This window comes from Balaenoptera borealis, assembly GCF_965194805.1.
Source record: "Balaenoptera borealis genome assembly, chromosome: 11".
NCBI lineage: Eukaryota > Metazoa > Chordata > Mammalia > Artiodactyla > Balaenopteridae > Balaenoptera > Balaenoptera borealis.
The window spans coordinates 66,180,875-66,202,598 of record NC_138868.1 but is presented as its reverse complement, the minus strand read 5'-3'; the positions used below and the strand labels follow the sequence as shown (position 1 = coordinate 66,202,598).

Sequence of the window (21,724 nt, the reverse complement as noted above, 5' to 3'; positions counted from 1 at the left end):
GCTTTTGAGACTAGGAATCTCTGTGTTATTCCTTATCATCCCAAGCACAAATATATATCTGTTAAAAGAATAAATGGGAAAAAAAAAAACAAAACTCTTTCATACTGAAAGATTTAAGTCTGAATCTGTCTTTCTCCTCATTAGCTGTTTGACCCTAGGTACGTTACTTAAAATGTCTAGGCCTTGGTTTCCTCATTTGTAAAATGGGAAGAATAATGGTATCTATTTTTAAGACTGCTGGGTCGATTAGGTGACATATGTATAAAACCTGGCACATAGCAAGTGCTGGATAGATGCTTGCTAGTATTATTATCACGTAAAATAATCTGACTAGTTGTTTAAATTGTCTTTCAATGCTGCTCAGAGCTTTTAGGGTAGGAGAGGCGGAGGCTAAAAGCATGGATGCCCTCAGCATTTACAGCCCAATTATCCTCCTGGTTAGACGATTACTAGTTGAATAGGTGTGAAGGTGCTCAGTGTTCACACTCCCAGGCTGCTGATAGGTCAGGATTACCATTACCAGATAGCCAAGGAAGAAAGGAGGCTGGGGCAGCTCAAATGACTTGCACAAGGTCACTCACCTCGAAAACCAGGGCGTGCCGGACCCAAATCCAGCTCTTATGCCTCTTGAAATTGTATTACCTGTTGCCTTGCCTCCACGCTCTCTCTGCCATATGGGATGGTGGCGGGGCCCATGGCCTCAAGAGCCCTGCGTTCAGCTAGGCTTTTTACTACCGTCTCGGCAATTCACTTAATTTTTTGACGCTCTCGCTTGCAAAACTTGGAAAATAAAAACCACGCCTCCAAGCTTTGTCGCCAAGATCACAGGCGAGAAAAGCACTTCGGAAAGATCACAGTCGAGAAAAGCACTTCGGAACTGTAAAGTGCGGTAAGAATAACCTCGGCAAAAGGCATTTGCCTTGAGGCCCCCTAACTTATCGGGCCCGGGAGTCGCTCGGGTCTCCACCCGTCTCCAAGGCCGCGCGGCGCGGGGTAGGAAGGAGGATTAACCACCGGGCTTCTGTCTGGGCGTTTCTCCAGGCGGCCGCGGAGGAGTTCCGCCCCTCGCCCGGTCCAGTCCCGCCCCGCCGCCTCCGCTCTCTCTCGCCCGCACTCGCGCTCCGCTAGTCTCTCCCGCCCAAGGCCCGGCTGCGCTTCCCCGGCCCGCACTGCATAGCAAGGCGCGGCTGGCGGGCCGCCAGGATGCAGGTCCCGCACAAGGAGCACCTGTACAAGCTGCTGGTGATCGGCGACCTGGGCGTGGGCAAGACCAGCATCATCAAGCGCTACGTGCACCAGAACTTCTCCTCGCACTACCGGGCCACCATCGGCGTGGACTTCGCGCTCAAGGTGCTCCACTGGGACCCGGAGACCGTGGTTCGCCTGCAGCTCTGGGACATCGCAGGTGAGCAGCGGGGGAGGGGATCGGGGGCGGGAGCGCTTCGCAGCGGGTCTCCAGTCCCGGGGCAGCGGCTTGCGGCCAAGTGGGAGACCCAGATCTCCTGGGCGCTGCGCCGCAAGTGACTTTGCCCGATGGACTGGAAACTTGGTGTCAAAGAAAACAGTTTCTCTCTCGCGCGCAGAAATTTCAAGTGCATTCACTGGAGCTTTGGGGCTGTTGCTTTATCTCCCTCTCACAGCCTCCCCTGGGATCTCTCGCCCCAGCGCGGGCCTCCCGGGGGACCCAGAGAGAGACTACCGGGAGTTGCATTCAATTCTTGGGCACGGGCAGCTCATTTTCCGGGCACGGGCAGTCCCGCCGGTGACGCGGCCCTGAGTGTCCTGCCCGCCCTTCTGTGCTCGGGCCATCGAGGGGAAGCCCCTAGACCGGTTCACAGCGGGAACCAGGAGAGTTCCAGGCTAGAGGAGTTTCCCAATTCCTGTTAACAATCGCTCACTGCATTCCAACTTTTGCTACCCCCCTTCTCTACCCTTCAATCAAGCAAGTTGGAGGTTCTCTGCTTTGAGAAAGACGAGGAGCTTTCTGTGTATGTATTGGGGATAAAGTATTATTTCTCTCTCTCTTTCTTTCTGTCTCTCTCTGTCTCTCTGTCTGTCCCTCTCTCTCTCTGGCTCTCTGTCGTCAATGAAAAGGAGACTGAGTATATATTTTAGGGCCATTTTTGTCTAAGGATCTATGACATTAGCCACAGATTTCTTGATTTGTCTCTAAAGTTTTCACTGAGAGGTCTGGAAAATGAGAAGCATCTTCACAATGTTTGAAATCAGAATTTGATTCCTAGGGTTTGTACCAGAAGTTAGGCCTTCAGTCTAAGCTTGGGGTATAAAGAGTGAGTCCTTGGACGGAGGCTGTTGGCAACCTGGGCATGTCCAACCCCTCATTACGGTTACTGGCCCTGCCACTCACTCACCTGCTCAGTGGCTCCAGAGAAGTCCCTTCAGCTCAGCTGCATCCCTGTTAAGTTGGAGACTGGTTGGACAATGACAGCTCAGGAATCTTCTTCCTGCTCAGAAGTTTTAAGGTCCTCTGGGATTCCCTGTGAACCCCTTAAAATGGTCCACTTCACTTCTGCCTATTTCATAGTCTGTGGCACTAGGAACCTTTATAAGTGCTGGACCCAAACTGGCCACTTCTCTTGCAGAAAATAGGTTCATTTTAGCTGGTGCGTTTGACTGGAAACTCTTTATCATGGCCTGAAGCGAGAACAAATGTGGAAAATTTTCGAAAGGGCGTTTCTGGTTCTGGGGACTCCAGTACCTCTTTAATCATGAGCTGCCAGGTCTTATGATAAAACTCTTGGCATCTGAACAGATTCATGCCTTTGGTGTCATTTTTAGCAGCTCTAGTAGCACAGGGGTTATCAGAGACCAGAAGATGTCATTGGCCACTGTCTGATTGGGCTTTATACCTAGAAAATCCTCTATGAGTCTGTGCACTTTGTTGCTGCTTGTTTTAGTGTCTGACCACTCTTCTGGCTGCATCAAAGTCTCTAGGACCCAGGTTTAGAATTAGCTTACTGTTTGAAAGGAGATGGAGCTGTAATTTAGATTTTTATGTGAAAAGCAAATAATGACGTGACCTCAGACATGTTACATTATGTCTGTGGGTCTCAGTGTCCTCACCTAACAGGGACAATAGTAGGGTATAGAGATGAAGAGCCTAAATTCCAGAGTCAAACTGCTTCTGTCTGAATCGCTGTTTTACCCCATATGTCCTGGGCGATTTTAGGCAAGTTCCCTAACTTCCTGGTCTCAGTTTCCTTGTCTGTAAATAGATAGAATGCTTTCTCTCAACAAAGGAGCAAACAAGAGATGAACAACCAGCAAATGCTAGCTAAACCCATTAGTACTTACTACCTAGGAGAGCTGCATGCATTGTTGTTACACTAGCTACCAATTTCTTTGCATGTGTATAAATGCTAGGCAAGAAGGACATGATATAAATGTGCTAATTAAACCCTATTAAATGATAATTCCTAGTAAATGATGAGCACATATAATCTATTCTAAACATCCAGCACTATTTTTCAGCTTTACCCATATTACAACATGCTGTCTTGAGCAATTTCATTCCCAAGCTTAGAAATACCTCCTGAGCCATGAGTCAGTTCTGAAGTTGCCATGGAGGCTATAGTCGCAGAAGTCTGTGTAAATAAGAAATCTGAGGAGCCTTGGAAAGTCGGTCCTATAGATACAGTGGCGTGCACCGTCTCTGTAGGGAAGCTTCTTTTTCCCGGAACTCTGATGTTCAGTGCTAACCTGTCTTTGGCAGCCTCCAGCTCAAAGGCCCTGTGGGCTGAGTTAGAAGTTGGACAGCAGGCAAAGCTGGTTGGGGGGAAGTTGGGCCATTGTGGGAAAGGGTGACTGGAGCGCAGTAGTGACATGTTTCAAGCTGCGTAGCTGGCCCTGTGAGGAGTGAGTTCATATGGAATCCAGCCTCAACCCGCCAGCCAGACTTCAGTCAGCTAAGTGTGTCTTACAGCATCTTCAGATCAGCCTGTCTGTCTAACCTTGGGGAATGCTTCTCTGTCTCCTTTGTGCTAACTTCTGGTGTGTGTCTGAAAAGAACAGGTCGTGAAAGCTGGGGGACTCGCTTTGAGATTGCCGGGCGTGTGGATGAGGTAGGGGGGACATGCCCTGTCTTGATAGGGTATCACATCCATCTGCTAGAGAGGGAATTTTTGCTCAATTAGACTTTTAATATCCATTTGGTTAAATGCCGAGTAGGGTCCTATTTGTTCAGCTAATTCCCATGATGTGTGTCTTGTGGCCACTTAGACAGGCCAGTCTGCTCCTGAAAAAAACTCCAAAAAGTACCTTTCAGGGCTTGTGAACTAGACCTTTTTTTTTTTTTTAACATCTTTATTGGAGTATAATTGCTTTACAATGGTGTGTTAGTTTCTGCTTTATAACAAAGTGAATCAGCTGTACATATCCATATATCCCCATTTCTCCTCCCTCTTGCGTCTCCCTCCCACCCTCCCTATCCCACCCCTCTAGGTGGTCACAAAGCACCAAGCTGATCTCCCTGTGCTATTCGACTGCTTCCCACTAGCTATCTATTTTACATTTGGTAGTATATATAAGCCCATGCCAGTCTCTCACTTCGTCTCAGCTTACCCTTCCCCCTCCCTGAGGGCTTGTGAAGTAGACCTTTAAACCAGGGTGATGAATCCCACAAACCCCATAGGGGACAGCAGTTGCCCTGTATCCCAGTGATTCTACCGTAGAGGAGCAGCTGAGTTAGCTCTGGGTTCAGAAACTCTTGATAGAGTCAGAGAAGTTAAGTCACTTTGCCCAAGGCCACCCAGCTAATAAGTGGAAGAGCTGGCTTTGAAGCAGGTCTGTCTGATTTGGAATCAAGCCATGCTCTTTATAACCAAAGGCCTGTGAGCGCCTGGTGCAGAGGTGGCCCACTGGGGTGATGCTTTCTTCCTTTTTAATGGCACTGCTTCTTTAGTAGATAGATTATCCTTGCCTTCTCGCTCCTATTTCTAACATGTTTTTGGATGTTAATCAGTACCACTGTGCAGAGAGTGGAAGGAACTGGAATAAAAATCTATTTCTGAAAATTTGATTCTTGGTTATAGGGTTTTTTCACTTTATAGAATTATCAAAAAAAAAAAGAAAGAAAGAAAAGTTCACACTTGAGACTCTCCTTTCCTACTTCTCTCCAAATCCTGATGCTATGATTACTCCATCAGCACTTTCAAAGAGAACTACACAATTTTGTCTAGAACTCTTGATGTGCTTTGGGAACTGGCAACTGGAATTAGGACAGTGATAGTAATAGTAGCTAACATCTTTTAGGCATTTATTCTTAAAATTGTCTGTGCATATTTAATTTTTAATTTTCCAGTAAAATAGTTGGTTAAATGGTAGTGCTGGAATTTAAAACTTGGCCATTGAATCCAGCACCCAGGTTCCTAACAGCTTTGCTCTACTTCCCACAATTTAAAAATGGAATATTTTAGAATACTAATTAGAATACAAATAAATATATTATTATTTATTCTATCCATAAATTATGGATATTCTAAAACTGTAATACTTGACATTGGGCAAATCATGAAACCTTGCTGGATCTGAGTTGCTCCATCTTTAAAATGGCAATTGTTTCATTTTCCTGTGATATCACATATTCATGCTGTGTTATCTCTTGCAGTCTCTATCAGCTTTAATATAGTCTTACTGTGCCCAGTTAGTATGTGGCAGCTTATTCCAACTTCTTTACTTACTAGCTTTGTGACTTGTGCAAGTTACTTAACTTCTATTCCTTGGTTTCCTGTCAAAAAACTGGGGACAATAACAGAACCTGTATCTTAGCGTTACAAGAATGAAATGAGTTAATTCATATAAAGCTGTGCCCGACACATTTGGAACGTTGGCTATTACTCTCGTTGTTTTAATCGTTATTACAAACTACTTTCACATACATTTTCCTGCTTGATCTTCCCAACGTTGCTGAGGATATTGACAGAGCAGGTAGTGTTTAGCCTATTTTATATGAGATCAAGAATCAGAGACCCAGGGTCACAAGAGCCCGCACGTGGCGGAGGAGTATAGGAACAGCAGGTCTGTTTAACTTCATCTTTTATGCATATATATGAGAGAAATGACCAGGTCTGTTGGTCATCAGAAAACCTGATTCTAGACTTAACAAATACAGTAGAAAATAAATTAAGTTGGCAGGTAATTTAGAGAATGCTTCTTCCCCATGTGAAAGTTTCACTGCAAGATTCTCCTAAATAATAAATTCCCCTATATAGCTAAAACAAGATCCAGAAAAATATTTCCCTGCAGGGCACATCTATACTAACCTTCCCCACCTAAGCTGTGTGACAGAGAAGCATTGGAGGACATTAATTATCCAACAGGCAGAGTGACAGTGGCAGGTAGCCCGGGTCTAGAGTCAGGAGCCTGGAGACGCTGACTGCCCACGCCAGTGGCCGTGAGGTTCATCTGGGTCACACTGGTGTGTTGTTTTAGTGTTTGTAAAGTGCTTCCACATTGTGAAATTCAACTGAGGGAAGGGTTTGGACTTGAGCATCTCTTCAATATCTATTTCTAAAAGACTAATTCTCCAGGAAGTTTTAGAAGAAGGGTTTTAAATATCCACGTAATTAGATCTAAAAATGTAGAAAGAGCTAAATCTGGCAACCACTGTGTCAGGCCAAAAAGTAAAAACGCATGGCAAGTCTGGGCCACTTTCTGGTGGGCACTTTATTGCCTCGTTTCTAGCCTGGCTAATTATAGATTTTCTAAATACCGTGTGGATTAACATGCTATGTGCTTACAAGTAAATAGTATGTACACTGAACAAAACAGTGAACTTTCAAAGTGAGGTGAGTGATGGGTGGGCAACACACCTCAGGGCTTCTTGCAGGGAGGTCATTAGAATCTCCATGTGTCACAGACACATGGGCATTAGGCCTGTGGGACAAGTCCCCTCATCTAGGCTTTAGAGGACTAGTTCCTCTAGACAAGAGGGCGCATAGCAGCCTGACCAAGGAAAGCTAAGTCATTTGAGAGAACGAGGGAATGCAGGGGGCAGCTCCTATGTGTTAGGCACTGTGCTAGGTGAGGGGAAAACAAAGAAGGCTAAAGAACTGAACAAGACTTGATTCCTGACCTCAAAAAGTTCACGGTTTAGTGGGCATGACAGCACAAAAGCAAATCGTTGTTAACGGTGAGTAAAGTGTATTGATATAGGTAACTCCAAAATACTCTGGTGATGCAGACGGGGTCCTGTCCACACCGCATCCATCCATTCTCTGAGATTAAACCTGAGCAGGCTGAACAAAGCCTCTAGCTAGTGTGATCTTTCCTGTGTTCTTACCTAGCACCAGTTACTCCCTGTGAGGGACTTCAGGGCCACACGACCTGAGACAGAAGTTCATCCTCTGGCCCTCTTTAATTCTGTCTCCTTCTCCTGGGGAGCTCATGCATTCCCAAGGCTTTAAACTCTATGCTTATAACTCCAAATTTGTGCTTATAACCTTGCCTTCTCACAAGCTTCAGACCTACAATTTCGTCTTCCTGCCGGACATCGCCTTTATGATATCTCATATATATTGCAAGATCAATATGTCATAACCAAGTTGCATACAAAAAACAAGATTGTTGGTTTTTTCTATTAATAAAGTAATATATGCTCAATGTAGCAAAAATAGAAAGTGCAAAAGAAAACAACAGTACAACAACAAAGGAATACAAGCAGAGACTATCTACCATCACACCATCACCCCTTTCAATGAAAGTAGTAAATGATGCTATTTGTAAACCTCAACTAGACATATCTCTCCACATACTGGTCTTCCTAGTTTATGTGAACTATACTACTTTTTACCCAGTCACTAAGACTTGAAACCTCTGCCATCTTTTCTCCTTCTCCTTTGAGCCACACATGCTATCAATCTCCATTTCAGTTAGTGATTATACCTCTCCTGTCACGGCCTTAGACCAGGGACAGCACTATTATTATGTACCTGTCTTGCTGTCATAGCCACCTGGCTAGTTCTAGTCTCTTCGTCCTCCAGTTCTTATGTGTACTAAGGTCAAGTTTATCTTCCCACTTTGGTGGTTCCCCATTGCCAATAGATTATAAACATCGTGGTGAAAAGAATTAAAGTGGTTGGGATGAGGTGATTGGAGGGGTGATGACTAGAAGGAGGACAGATTCTAGGTTATAGCTATAGAGGGAGGAGTTCATGGGCTCCTAGAAAGAAGAAGCAAGTGGAGTCCTTGAGGCCTGCCCAGGTCAAAAGGAAACCCAGGATCTGTCTCATTCTGGCTTTGTCAGAACACAGGTACTCTCACTGAGGGTCAAAATGGTACTTAAATATTTTGCTCTATTTTACTGCATTTCATTTAAAAGTCGTTTTATTTTAATTTTTTAATTTTTATTTTTTTTAACATCTTTATTGGAGTATAATTGCTTTACAATGATGTGTTAGTTTCTGCTTTATAACAAAGTGAATCAGCTATATACATACATATATACCGATATCCCCTCCCTCTTGCGTCTCCCTCCCACCCTCCCTATCCCACCCCTCTAGGTGGCCACAAAGCACCGAACTGACCTCCCTGTGAGATGCGGCTGCTTCCCACTAGCTATCTATTTTACATTTGGTAGTGTATATATGTCCATGCCACTCTCTCACTTCGTCCCAGCTTACCCTTCCCCCTCCCCGTGTCCTCAAGTCCATTCTCTACTATCTGCGTCTTTATTCCTGTCCCGCCCCTAGGTTCTTCAGAACCTTTTTTTTTTTTTTTTTTTTTAGATTCCATATATATATGTTAGTATACGGTATTTGTTTTTCTCTTTCTGACTTACTTCACTCTGTATGACAGACTCTAGGTCCATCCACCTCACTATAAATAACTCAGTTTCGCTTATTTTATGGCTGAGTAATATTCCATTGTATATATGTGCCACATGTTCTTTATCCATTCATCTGTCGATGGACACTTAGGTTGCTTCCATGTCCTGGGTATTGTAAATAGTGCTGCAGTGAACACTGTGGTACATGACTCTTTTTGATTTATGGTTTTCTCTGGGTATATGCCCAGTAGTGGGATTGCTGGGTCATATGGTAATTCTATTTTTAGTTTTTTAAGGAACCTCCATACTGTTTTCCAAAGTGGCTGTATCAATTTACATTCCCACCAACAGTGCAAGAGGCTTTCCTTTTCTCCACATCCTCTCCAGCATTTATTCTTTGTAGATTTTTTGATGATGGCCATTCTGATTGGTGTGAGGTGGTACCTCATTGTAGTTTTGATTTGCCTTTCTCTAATGATTAGTGATGTTGAGCATCCTTTCATGTGTTTGTTGGCAATCTGTATATCTTCTTTGGAGAAATGTTTATTTAGGTCTTCTGCCCATTTTTGGATTGGGTTGTTTGTTTTTTTGATATTGAGCTGCATGAGCTGCTTGTATAGTTTGGAGATTAATCCTTTGTCAGTTGGTTCATTGGCAAATATTTTTTCCCATTCTTAGGGTTGTCTAAAAGTCATTTTAAAACCTCAGGATTTGAGAGTTGTAAGATCTTGCCTGGGAAAATTTATTCATTCACTTGATAAGCATAGGGTTTTAGAGGGGAATGAAATGGACATTGGTATGGAATCTGATATTCTGGTGGAGCATAAAGATATTTAAAGAGAATCATGGAGATAATTATTGACTGTTTTCATAAGTGCCCTGAAGGAGAAATGTCAGGTGCTAAAGAAGGTCAAAACATGGCATCTGCCATAGCCATGGTGTGGAGGTGAGGAGACATGGTGAGGGCTGTGGGTAGTCCGGCATTGCTGGAGATTACAATGTAAGGAGGGAGGTGGTGAGAGGAAACAACAGTCAAATTAGGAGAGGATGTATTTGCTTAGCCAATGGTTGAGTGATAGTTCCTTACATTTATCAATTTATCAAAGTAAACTTTGCAGCTTAAACAGCACAATGATTCTGCCAAATGGGTCATATTATTTCCAGTTTTATAGGTGAGGAAACTGGGCCAAGGGTGAGTAGAACATGGTACCTGGTACATTATAGTTGCTCAGTAAAAGTGGTTTGGTGTTAAATAGCCAGTGGGGTTGGACATTAGAGTCATTGCTCACCTGAAAACATTTTGAAGAGAGTTGTCTTGTGGTAGGTTTCGAGCCCGATTTCTCCCTCTTCTGAGAATTCACTTTGGGAAGCCCTGCTTTCAAACCATTGAGAACCCTTTTTATTTTTTTACTCTCTTTGATTCTGGGATGGATATTCCCAGATGGATATGGTGGCTCCTGGGGTGGAATTCGGGTTTATTCTATCAAGGGAAGATCCTCATCTTCCAGGTGGGTGTACTAGAGTAGTCTCCATCAACTTGGCAAAGTCAAGTCTGAGACTCTACCCTGGGGTTCCAAATTATTGAGTTCCACTATTTTTTTTCAGCTGTTTGAGAGCTTCGTTGAGAAGTTATATTATCTTAAACTATTCATGGAAAATAACACAGGTTTTAAATTTCACCATTCCCCACTCCCTTTAGTTTTCTATTCTCACATATTAATCAAATCCTGTCTTTTCTACCTTGAGAAATAACTCTATCTTATCCCTCCTTTCAGTAGCCATGTCTTCTTCACAACTTATCTGAACTACTGTAGCATCGTCCTAATGCTCATCCCTTCCTCAAGCTTTCCCACCCATCAGCTTGTAATCTACAGAGGTGAGGCTTCTTAGCACGGCATCATTCTCCAGTTAGGTGTTCTCCAGTTTGGCATCCTCATCACTTTCAGAATGAAAGACTAAACATTTTAGCATGAAATTCACGGCCTTTCATGATCTGGCCTCTGTCACCCATTCCAGTCTCATCTCTCATATGTATGATTCTTGACCATTCTGGATACCGTATAGTGCCTTCAGTTCAACTACCTTTCCCTTTATACTGTGGCTCATACAATTGCCTCTGGCTAACTACACTTTCCCTCTTCTTTACTTAGATAGCTTCTATGGGTCCTCTGTCCCTTATCCATCTCACCTCCTTCAGGAAGTCTCTTTTGAGTCCCTGTGACTGAGGGAGATACTGTTTATCTGCTCTCATAATATACCATGCTTACTTCAGATTAGAAGTCCTCTACTACTGCATTGGAATGCTTTTTCCTTCCAGCTGTAGCCCTAGTACTTGATACTAGTGGGTGCTTAATGAGTATTTGTTCAATAAAAATTTTCAGTCAACTATTTCATCATTGCTCTAAAAATTTCTTTAATAAACAAAAGAAACTTTTTGTTTATGAACAAAATAAAATTTTTTTCATGCTTGAAAGACTAATTTTATGAACATTTACATATGAAAAATGCATACATTTTAGAATCGATAAATATGGTGATCACTTTTCTTAAGTTGGCATTCATTTTATTTTTCACCATAAAAACTGGAGAGTGACCTTAAAGACCATTCTTAAAAACTGTGCTTCTTCATTTAATAAAATCTTCATAATTCAGAGTAAAATGTCATTCATTTGGAGGTCAAATGACCAAACTGTTTTTCTTTATGATTGTTGGATAGATTAGATGAAGTAATAAAGGTAATTTTCACAGAGTTAAAACCTTGAGGGTTCATCAAACCAAATCCTTCATTTTACAGATGAGGAAGCTATGCTCTGAAAGGGGGTTCGTATTAGTTTCTCAGGCTCAGAGAGCTAGTTAGTGGTAGAACTAGAACCAGAATACAGGCTTCTCTGGTTTATTAATGATGGGATTTGAAGAATTAAAAACTTCTTTTTGAACACCAGATGTCTTGCTGTTGTCTCAAGTACTGGGGCACAAAAAAAATGAACTTAGCATTCATCCAGCTATGAGAATTCATGCCATAAAGAAGAGAGGATGGTGGTATGGAATTGGGGTGAACCAAAGTCACCCACAGTTCGGCTTCAAATGACATGCCTAATATAATTTCCCCCAGTGCTCCCTTATGAGGCTTCCAGTGTGGCCATTTGGACTCCTTGCTCTTATTCACACCCTGTGTTTGTTTCCTCTGTGCCTTTGCTCCTGCCCTTCTTGCTAGTTCACATGCCCTGTCCTTTATTTCAACATATCCAAAACCTACTTGATGTTTAAGACCCACCTGAAAGGGCAACTCCTCTACAAAGATTTACTTAATTCTCTCCTTCCAGTGGTAACCTCTTCCTCCCTTGAATCCGACACAACTTTACTCCCTTCTGGCACATCTCCTTTCAGCAATTCATTAGAGTTATGTTGTACTTCTCCAGATATCCTTTCTGATTTTTAGCAGAGCTTGACACAATTATTTGTTACGCAATTTAATGAAAAGACTGTGGAGTTAGCAAAGAAGTAGAAAAGGAGAAAGTACTATGGAGGAGGAGAAAAAAGCAAAAGCAGGTTTTGGATGCAAAGGGAAGAGAGTTCAGGAAGAGGATAGTCAATCATTTCAAATGTCTGGGAGAAATCAGAATTATTACTTTTTGCCCCAAGTCGCTATTTTTTGTAGTCTGTGTTATCCTGATACATGATTTAACCTTTCTTCCTCATCAGCCTTACATACATCTGCTCTCTCAGGAAGAACAATGGAAAACTTAGCTTCTTGTGTACTCCTCAGCCTATTGGAGACCAAGAAATTATCTACAGTGTGAGGGATTCAAACACATTTCAATCTAATTTGTAGGGTGAAGTTGAAAACAAATTGATTTAAATTACTTGTTGGGAGGACTGTTTTCCCCCTACAATATAACGTGTTATTAATAGCCACCATTTATTGGGTGTTAGGCATGGTGCTGTGCATTTTTATGTATCATTTTATTTACTGCTCACAAGGAACTGATCTGTAGGTACTGTTACTAACCCTATCATAAAGAGGAGAGAGCTATGCTTATACAGGCTAGAAAACAGATAAACGCTCAAAACTTTTCAAAAGTCACACAGAAGGTAAGAGATGGTGCTGGGATATGAACTGAGATTTGTCTAGTTACAAATTCTATTTTGTAACCACTCCACTCTACTATTTCCTATTGTGTAATATAACATTGCAATAGTTTTCACGTATCATGGATTAAGTTGCATTTTGAAGATGCACGTTATTTATTTTAAAGGAATATTTATTATTATTTTTAACCTTTCTACTTTGGACAGGGCTAAGAATTGGATGAGCTGAGTTCTTTGCACACATCATTGCTTAGACTATGTCATTGGTTTGGCTTAATAAGAACCATACTAATATACTACTTTAGACAGGAAAACCACAGTGCCTAAGGGACACAGTCTGTAGTTTGAGAATTAAAGATAAGAATGGCTATGATGCTTGATGTTATTGGAATAAAAAAAGTCTTGTACGGTGGTAGAGGGGTGTGTGTATGTGTGTGTGTGTATGTTTTAAACTTAAAGAAAACAATCCTCCAGATTAGACTTGGGTGAGGGTCTCAAACTTCCACAGTTCACAGAACCTTTGGCGTCAAAGTAATTTTTTCAAGGTGCCTCTAAGACAATAGAAATACCTAAAAGCTCTGTTTATTAAATAGTTAGCACCAAACAATTTAATAAGTATTATAGTTTAATAACTTAATAGCCCTTTGGAAAAAATGGAAAACAGAAATTAAAAGAAAATGATTTTTATTTCACTTTTAATAACTATATTTATTATTGGCATATGCATTGCTTTGGGCCATGGAATAGTATCTCAAAACTTTGAGTCATAGTGGACACCCCCACCCTCATTTCCTGTTTCTCATTGATTTTCACATGACTCTTGCTTTTTATCCCACAAACTGCAAAAACCCCAGCTTCAAAAAGATATGATCACATCAAAGGGAATGTAGTACAATCTAATGTTAAAATTTTGAACTGCCTCTAGCTAGTCGTTCCTGAGGTGTCTGATTTATCTTGAGCACCACTGTGCTTGCCTTAAAATTTAAAATTATCTTGTTGTAACCCTGTGAGTTCACTGAGGCACCCCCAAAGCACGTTGGCACACATTTGGGGAATTTTACCTCTGAAGGAATCTGGAAATTCTTTAAGAGTGAAACCCTTAGAGTCCAGGGTCCCTTGTGAGTTATTTATAAAAGTATCTTTAAAGGTTACTTAGAGGTGATGGCTCAAATGGTAAGTAATTCAAAGATAGCTTTTTATTTAATGCATTTGAGCTTGTAATTCAGTGGACGTAGTTTTAGGTTGTTTGCTAGGTATTTGTTTAGGTTGTAATTGGTTTAATTAAAAACATGAGATGCTGATCCTTCTATCTTGATTCTTGCCAACCTCTCTTCTGTGGCGTGGTTTCATTCCCTCCCTCCATCCAATATTGGACACCGCATTACTATATGATCTTGTTTCTTCTCTATCCAAGTGAGTTATTTCATTTAAACTGAGTAGTGTCAGACCCTAGTCAAAAATAATTCTGAAAAAAAATCTCCTGAGGTACTGGGATACTCATTTTCACACACACACACACACACACACACAACTTTAAATTTAAATATAAATTTAGAATTTAATGAGAATATTTCCAAAGTTTAATTTAAACATAGATCACTATAACCCAGCCACCCTTGCTATCTATAATGCTATTGCTTATGGACCCTAAGAAACCAATTGTTACTTTTTATGCCATCCTATTCTCTTGCACACTCTAGCTAAATTCAATACACTGCATCTGGCTTTACCTTCTTGTTAAATAGAGACAAGACTTGCGTATAAGACGTGACAACCAGTAGTAAGATGAAATGAGAGCCACTGTTTCTAGGGGAACTAAAGAAATTGTGGAGAGGCAGTTCTGAACTGGGGACAGATTTTTTTCAGAGTGGATTTTAAGAATGAGCAGGGGGCTTCCCTGGTGGCGCAGTGGTTGAGAATCTGCCTGCCAATGCAGGGGACACGGGTTCGAGCCCTGGTCTGGGAGGATCCCACATGCCGTGGAGCAACTAGGCCCGTGAGCCACAATTGCTGAGCCTGCGCGTCTGGAGCCTGTGCTCTGCAACAAGAGAGGCCGCGATAGTGAGAGATCCGCGCACCGCGATGAGGAGTGGCCCCTGCTTGCCGCAACTGGAGAAAGCCCTGGCACAGAAACGAAGACCCAACGCAGCCAAAAATAAAATAAATAAAATAAATAAAGAATTATTCTGCCTAAAAAAAAAAAAAAAAAAAAGAACCCATTCACTAAGTTATAATTATAAAAAAAAAAAAAAAGAATGAGCAGGAGTTTAGTAGGCATGGAAAGTAAATGAGTTGCATTAGAGATCTTGCTTTATTCAGTCCACTCCTCTCCCTGCTGGGGCTCCCTCTCACAAATAAGAAATCAATATTAATTGCTACTTTATTATGTAAAGAGTACTTGTATTACCAGCTCCATTTTATTTCGCAAGACCATTGTGAGCACCGACAAAGAGGCTCTCAGAGTGCATGTGCTATGGAGAGATAGGGGACAGTTTTGGAGGAATTCAACAGTGGGCTCAAGGAGTCTACAGTGTAACCGGGGACAGGGTCTGCGGAGGTTTGCAGCATGTAAAAAGCAGTACGAGGCAGGGCCTGATTGAATGGGCGAGCAAGTGATACATTCAGTCAACACTGTGTGAGTATAGGGGAGGAAAGAATTGAGCCCGGGGCCAAGTAGTCAGAAAAAGCTACAAGAAGGTAGGGTTTGGTACAACCTTGAAGAATACGTAGGATTTAGTTAGGCAGAGAATCAGAGGTAGGGTATGTTCCAGTGAGGATGGGAGTGCCATGGAATGAGTGTGAATGAAAGCAAGAGGCAGAACTTAGCAGAGCCTAGCAAGGCATAGTTTGGGGCAGGACCCTGACCTCAGTCAGAGGATTAGCCTTTAACTTCTAGATCGAGGTGTCCAACCTTAAAAATCCCATAGGAGCCCAGAGGGTAAAATAAATGAAGTCTTCTCTCTACCTGGCCAACATTTGTTTATCTTTCGAGGTCCTCTCTGAAAAATCTGTTCTCACTTCTGGACCACGCAAGCTACTGCTCCTTGTTTCCCTAGGAAATGGGCACAAAACTTCCCCTTAATCCTGACTCCCATTTTGTTTCTCCACAAAACGTCACATACAGCTAGATGGATGTATTAGGAATGAGGCCAAGTGTGTTAAAGAGTATTTTGATGCAAAGAAACAATCATGGGATCCTACGTAACCATCTATAAGAGACTTAGCATAAGAAAAATGGATCAATAGCAATGATTTATTTTAAAATAAAACTATATAAATTTCATTGAATTCTAAATATTTTGTTAGAATTATTTTAATAAAATGGATATAGATACATAAATTTAAATTTAGAGCAGTTTTTTGTGGTATCTAACAATGTCAAAGGAATAGTATCTCAGCCAGCTTTTTCTCTTTAACATTGAGTGTTTGGTACTGATCAGCACAAGTGAACTTGACAACATTATTCATATAATGCAGACCCTGGATTTCTGAATATTCTGAGTTTTTAAGACATTCCAATATTTGTATTTATCTTCCAATTTATAACTGTTGGGAAATAGCTCAAATTGCTTTAAATCTTGTGTGGGTCACATAACATGTTAGCCGTCTAACCTCCAAATTTTGGCATCTGTTTTAGGCAGTAGTGGGTTTAAGTAGGCAAATGATAGGGTGAAAAGAGGGCTTTGGTTGGTGAATCTGGCAGAGGTGTACAGAAATTAAAATACAAGGTAAATCTCCGGTCCTGACCCCCCGCCCTGGAACTTCAGACTCCTATATCCAGCTGCCTATTCGACATATCTGTGTAACGGACATCTCAAACCTAACATGTCAAAGCCCCAATCTACTTCCATAAAACCTGTGCCTCCAAAAGGCTACTCCATCTCAGCTAATGGCAACTCCATACTTTCAAAAATTCAGGTCAAAAGCTTAGGGGTCATGCTTGAATCATCTCATAATTTATAGCCCACCTATCTTCTCTATCTCCAAATATATCCAGTAAACAACCAATCTGGACCATCTTCACCACTACCACTTTGGTCCACATCATTATCTCTTGCCTGGATTATGGTTTCCCTGCTTCCGACCTTGACTAAGTCATTCCTCAATGCAGCAACCACAGTTATCCACTTGCTTCTGTCAGTTTACGTTTCTCATCTGCTCACAATCCTTCAGCGCTTTCTTCTTTCATCCAGAATAAAAGGCAGCATCAGTATAATAGCCTGAAACCGTCTACAGTCTGGATCCTGTGATCTGCCTGCCTCATCACAGGCTACTCTTCTCCTTGCTCAGCCCTCTCCAGCCAACAGTCTCCTTGCTGTTCTCCACATGCTGGCCAGACACATCTGTGCCTCTGCATCTTTGTACTTGCCGTTCCCTCTGTCTAAAGCCCTCTTCTCCTAAACATCCATATGACTTGTTCCTTTACCTCTTTTTAGTCTTTACTCAAATGATACCTTCTTAGTGAGCCATCCTTATCCATCCGGCTTAACTTTACCCTCGCCTCCAGCATGCCCGTTTCTCCTTTGCCGCTTTATTTCTCTCCGTAGTACTTTTTACCAGATAATGTAGTATTATATGTATCTTACTTTTTTGTTTACTGTTGATCTCTTTTTACTAGAATGTAAGCTTCATGAGGGCAACGATTTTTAATTGTTTTTTCTTAGCTGCTGATTTTTTCTAGTTGCGTGTTTCTAGTGTCTGGAAATTAACTGGAGTTCAAAATTTTTTGTTAGATGAATGAAAGAAATGAGGTGAGATGAGACAAACTTTAAGTGATTTCACTGGGAGTGGAAAGAAAGTGATGATTGCTAGTGACATGGCAGAGGATGACTCTTAAAGACTTGTTAAGCCTGCCAGTAATCATTGGGAGGGACTACAGTATTAGGGGTTATAATACTTCACTCAGCAAAGAGGTCTTACTGAACACTTACTGGGCACACAGGGCAGTGTTTGTCATGGGGCTGCACAAACTTGGTCTGGCTAGGGAGAGAGGTTGGCAGTTTTGTAGGGGGAGATTACACAAGGTTAATTCTAGAATAGAAGCCTAGATGACTTGGAAAAATGGTGATCGATTGACACTTTCCTGTCGCTGGTTTGGCGGAGCAAAGAAGTGAGGAGAGAAGAAGAAAAAGTTTCAGAACCACTGCCAGAGGGTCAGATGGGCTCTTAAAAAATGGAGGAAACTTTTCTTACCAGGTTGTTGGCCTGACTCTGACCCTAGTCTGTGGGTGTTCCTGAGCCTTCAAAACCAGCTTATGCCACTATAAGTTCAGTGGCCGTTTGATCATCATAGCAATTGGACAGTTTTTTTTCCTTCAGATCCTTGTTCACAACTCATATTTACTTTTGGTTTTATTTTCCTGCTTTTCAGACCATTACTGTCTAGAAATAAAGAACATGCCTTGGTGGTACTTTTAGCTCTACTGATTGTGCCATGACCCCAAAAATATATGTTTAGAATAGAGTAAACTGATTCCAAGAGATTATTTCTTAAGAGGATGAGAATGATTACAAAAACATAACATTCCAGTCTGAAACTCGTTGCAACAGATATGCACATAACCCTGTTAGAATAATGTTAATTTTCTCCATCAGTGAACATCTATTGATTATTTGCTGAAAACAAGAGCAGAATATAAAGTGCATCAGTATGTGGCATTGGCTCATGAATACAAGACAACGCTGTAATTTAGAGGAAGGAGGAATCTTAATTTCAGTTTATTTCTACTATAGTGTCGTGAGCTATACCATATCCAAAAAGTGGAGAAATAGGCCGCGGATTTACAACCTTAAAATGTGACCAACCTGTTTTCCAGGTTTTTCCAACGCCACGTTGGAGAGAGAAGCATGAAGACACAGCATGATAAGAGTGAATGGAATAGGATAAAGAAAGTGCTATGGGGTCGTGAAAAAGGGAGCCATGGTTCCAGCTGGCAGGATGTGTGAGATTTCAGGGCACAATGATAGGCTGCATAGGATTTGACTGAAGGTGAGAGGGGAGATGGGGAGGCAATTCAGGCTTTGGGAACAGAGCTGCAAAAAGGCAAGAAAAGCCAGGGAGTAATGCAGGATGTGTTTCAGGAAGGACAAGTAGTCCGGTGTGGCTTGCCTGTGGAGCACTCTGAAGGAAGGGACAGGAGAGGAGTTTGGAAGGGTGGTTGGAGCCACAGGCTCCAAATGTGTAGTCTTCATAAAAGTGTAATGTAAGAGTCATTGGAGGGCTAAAAGAGCAGAGCATCATGGTAATATTTATATTTTGAAAGTGGATTCTGATAGAAATAGAAGTTTTAAGACTTCACCTAGGGAGGGCTTTAAAAAACAGTTTCCTGGGTCCCACACAAAACCAGTACAATAAGAATCTCTGAGGAGGATGCCCTGGGAGTGGGTGGTCCTTAAATAGCTCAGATGATTTCTTTCTTTTTTTGGGGGGGTGGGGTTTTTTTTTTTTTTAATTCAAACAGAAAGTCACAAAAATTATAATCATCCTCATCAGTTCACTCAGTCCCATGTAATTAATTTTTTTTTCAGCTCAGATGATTTCTTTTCCCCCCCAGCTCTATTGAGATATAATTGACATATCACTTTGTGTAAGTTTAAGGTGTACAACATGATGACTTGATATATATCTATATTGTGAAATCATTACCACAGTGAGGTTAGTTAACATCTTTATCACCTCACCTAATTACCTTTTTGTGTGTGTGTTTGGTGAGAACATATAAGACTTAGTCTTTCAGCAACTTTCTATTATGTAATACAGTATTGTTGACTATAGTCACCATACTGTACATCAGATCCCCAGAATGTATTCATCTTACAGCTAGAAGTTTATACCCTTTGACCAACATCTCCCCATTTCTCCCATCCCCTAGCCTCTGGCAACCACTGTTCTACTCTCTGTTTTAACGAATTTTGACTGTTTATGGCTTTTTTAGATTCCTCACATAAGTGAGATTGTACAGTATTTTTCTTCCTCTGACTTATTTCCTTAACATAATGCTCTCATAGCATTTGCGCATGTTGTTGCAAAAGGCAGGATTTCCTTCTTTTTTTATGACTGAATAACATTCTGTTGTACATGTATATAGTTGGTCTTCCGTATCTGCAGATTCCACATCTGCAGATACAGAGGGTGGGTGTACTAGGTCATTTTATCAGGGACTTGAGCACCCTGGGATTTTCGTATCTTTAGTGGGTCCTGGAACCAATCCCCTGTGGATACTGAGAGACGACCGCAGCACATTTTCTTTACCCATTCATCTGTCGATGGACATTTAGGTTGTTTCTATGTCTTGGCTATTGTCACTAATGCTGCAAAGAACATAGGTGTGCAGATATCTCTTCAAGGCAGTGATTTCATTTCCTTTATATATACCCAGCAGGTGATTTCTTATGCTGCCTGAATGGCAACTGTCTAAAAACCTGTGTTATATTTACATTTATTTTAAGGGAGAGAGGGAGTGACAAAAATTGAGATGCTGAGAGCCCCAGTTAGGAGTTTTCAGCGGTCCAGATGAGGAGCAATGAGGGCCTGAAGTACATCAGTGGCAGTGCTGATGGAGAGGAGGGGGCAAAGTCAAGAGCCCCTTTTGAAATGGAAGTGTCGATAGGATGTTGGAGACCCTTTGGATATGGGGATGAGGAAGGCGTTGGAAGATGACTTGAAGGTACCACTCTGGGTGGCAGTGTAGGTGGTGATGCTGTGAACCAGCGTGGGGAACACAGGAGGGGTGGGAGGTAGACAGCTGGATGCCTGCATACTGGGGAGGTTGATCAAGCGGGGTTATCAGAGGTAATAATGAATTTAGTTTACGTATCCATTCCAGTTCTTTATTTTGACCAATGAGGAAACGGAGGCTCAGAATGGTGAAGTGGCTAATCTGAGGTCACAGAGCTAGTTGGTTAATAGAAAACGCTCTTGTTGTTTTTATGCCGTCTAGAAGGTACACTACTTGGTTATGCCCGCTAAGAGCATCTGGATAGTACTAATTACCAAGTGAAAAATATTAAATACACACTATGGCTATGTTGCTGGTGTATGTTTTTAGCTGAGTCCATGACACCAAATGGGCCACTTCATGCAGTTGGAACAGAGGACCAGATGTTGATTTAATGGTGGTATCATAGGGGTAGAAGGCATGAAAACAGAAAGGGGCTGTAGGGATAGGCCAGAATAACTTCATTTTACAGATGAGAAAACTGAGTCTCAGGGAGAGAAATTTAGTTGTCTAAGACTGCACTGGTAACGAGGGATTAAAATGAAGATGCCCTGTCTTCTGACCCATCAATTTAGTGCCTTCTGTGGGAGGTTATCCAAATTATTACCACAAGCTTTGTACTAACGTTTGTGAGGCAGTTGATTGCTCTGTCGTTTAATATCCCTTGAGGCTGAGAACTGAATCACGAGCCGCATCTACATGGCTATGGAGTGTGTGCTTGGAGACTACAAGAAATGGGGACCTACATGGTGACCTGGATCATTTTTGGTCCATGCATCCAGTATAACACTTCTTAGTTTCGAAGTTCCTCAAGGACAAAAATTCTGTATCTGCAGCACAAAACACAGAACCTGGATCGTATTATTCAGTAAATGTGTGTCGAATCAGTGATTTAACTCCAATGGCATTTTTTTGAACTACAGTCTTTTTTTTTTTTAAAGTAAATCACCTATGATAGTTTCATCAGGTCTGTACTTTGTCCATATGTAGGCACTCACGAAGAGTCACATGGTTCTCATTCTTTTCTTAAGAAACAGCAGACAGGGCTGTCAGCTGACAAAGGCAGGATAAAATGAGTGCTGGAAAGGCCCTGGGCTGAATGTGACCTCTTGCTGGAATGCCAAAAATACAA

The 21,724-nt window shown here is 41.8% G+C and overlaps 2 protein-coding genes and 2 long non-coding RNA genes across 6 annotated transcripts in view; 3 read left to right on the top strand and 1 right to left on the bottom strand.

The window, feature by feature from the left end:
* Positions 1–1,177, top strand: part of LOC309605127 (uncharacterized protein) — a gene marked incomplete at both ends in the record, with an annotated part of 44,730 nt that extends 43,553 nt beyond the window's left edge. Inside the window, one exon of one of the 2 annotated variants that reach the window (XM_082340541.1) lies at positions 1,042–1,177. In XM_082340541.1, the coding sequence (XP_082196667.1) occupies positions 1,042–1,177 (136 nt within the window). Of the gene's footprint in view, positions 1–364; positions 621–1,041 lie in introns of those variants that run through there. The other variant, XM_082340542.1, reaches the window with a different exon arrangement.
* The window catches only part of LOC309605138, a 106,545-nt gene extending 104,148 nt beyond the window's left edge, over positions 1–2,397 (bottom strand). Inside the window, exon 1 of the long non-coding RNA XR_014231244.1 lies at positions 2,373–2,397. This is a non-coding gene — a long non-coding RNA (uncharacterized lncRNA). The remainder of the gene's footprint in view (positions 1–2,372) is intronic.
* Positions 1–21,724, top strand: part of LOC309605146 — a 303,910-nt gene that overhangs the window by 78,221 nt on the left and 203,965 nt on the right. The gene's annotated exons all lie outside the window — the stretch shown is intronic.
* Positions 1,119–21,724, top strand: part of RAB38 (RAB38, member RAS oncogene family) — a gene marked incomplete at its 3' end in the record, with an annotated part of 63,099 nt that continues 42,493 nt past the window's right edge. Inside the window, exon 1 of one of the 2 annotated variants that reach the window (XM_082340534.1) lies at positions 1,119–1,405. In XM_082340534.1, the coding sequence (XP_082196660.1) occupies positions 1,204–1,405 (202 nt within the window). In that variant the 5' untranslated portion in view covers positions 1,119–1,203. The remainder of the gene's footprint in view (positions 1,406–21,724) is intronic. The other variant, XM_082340533.1, reaches the window with a different exon arrangement.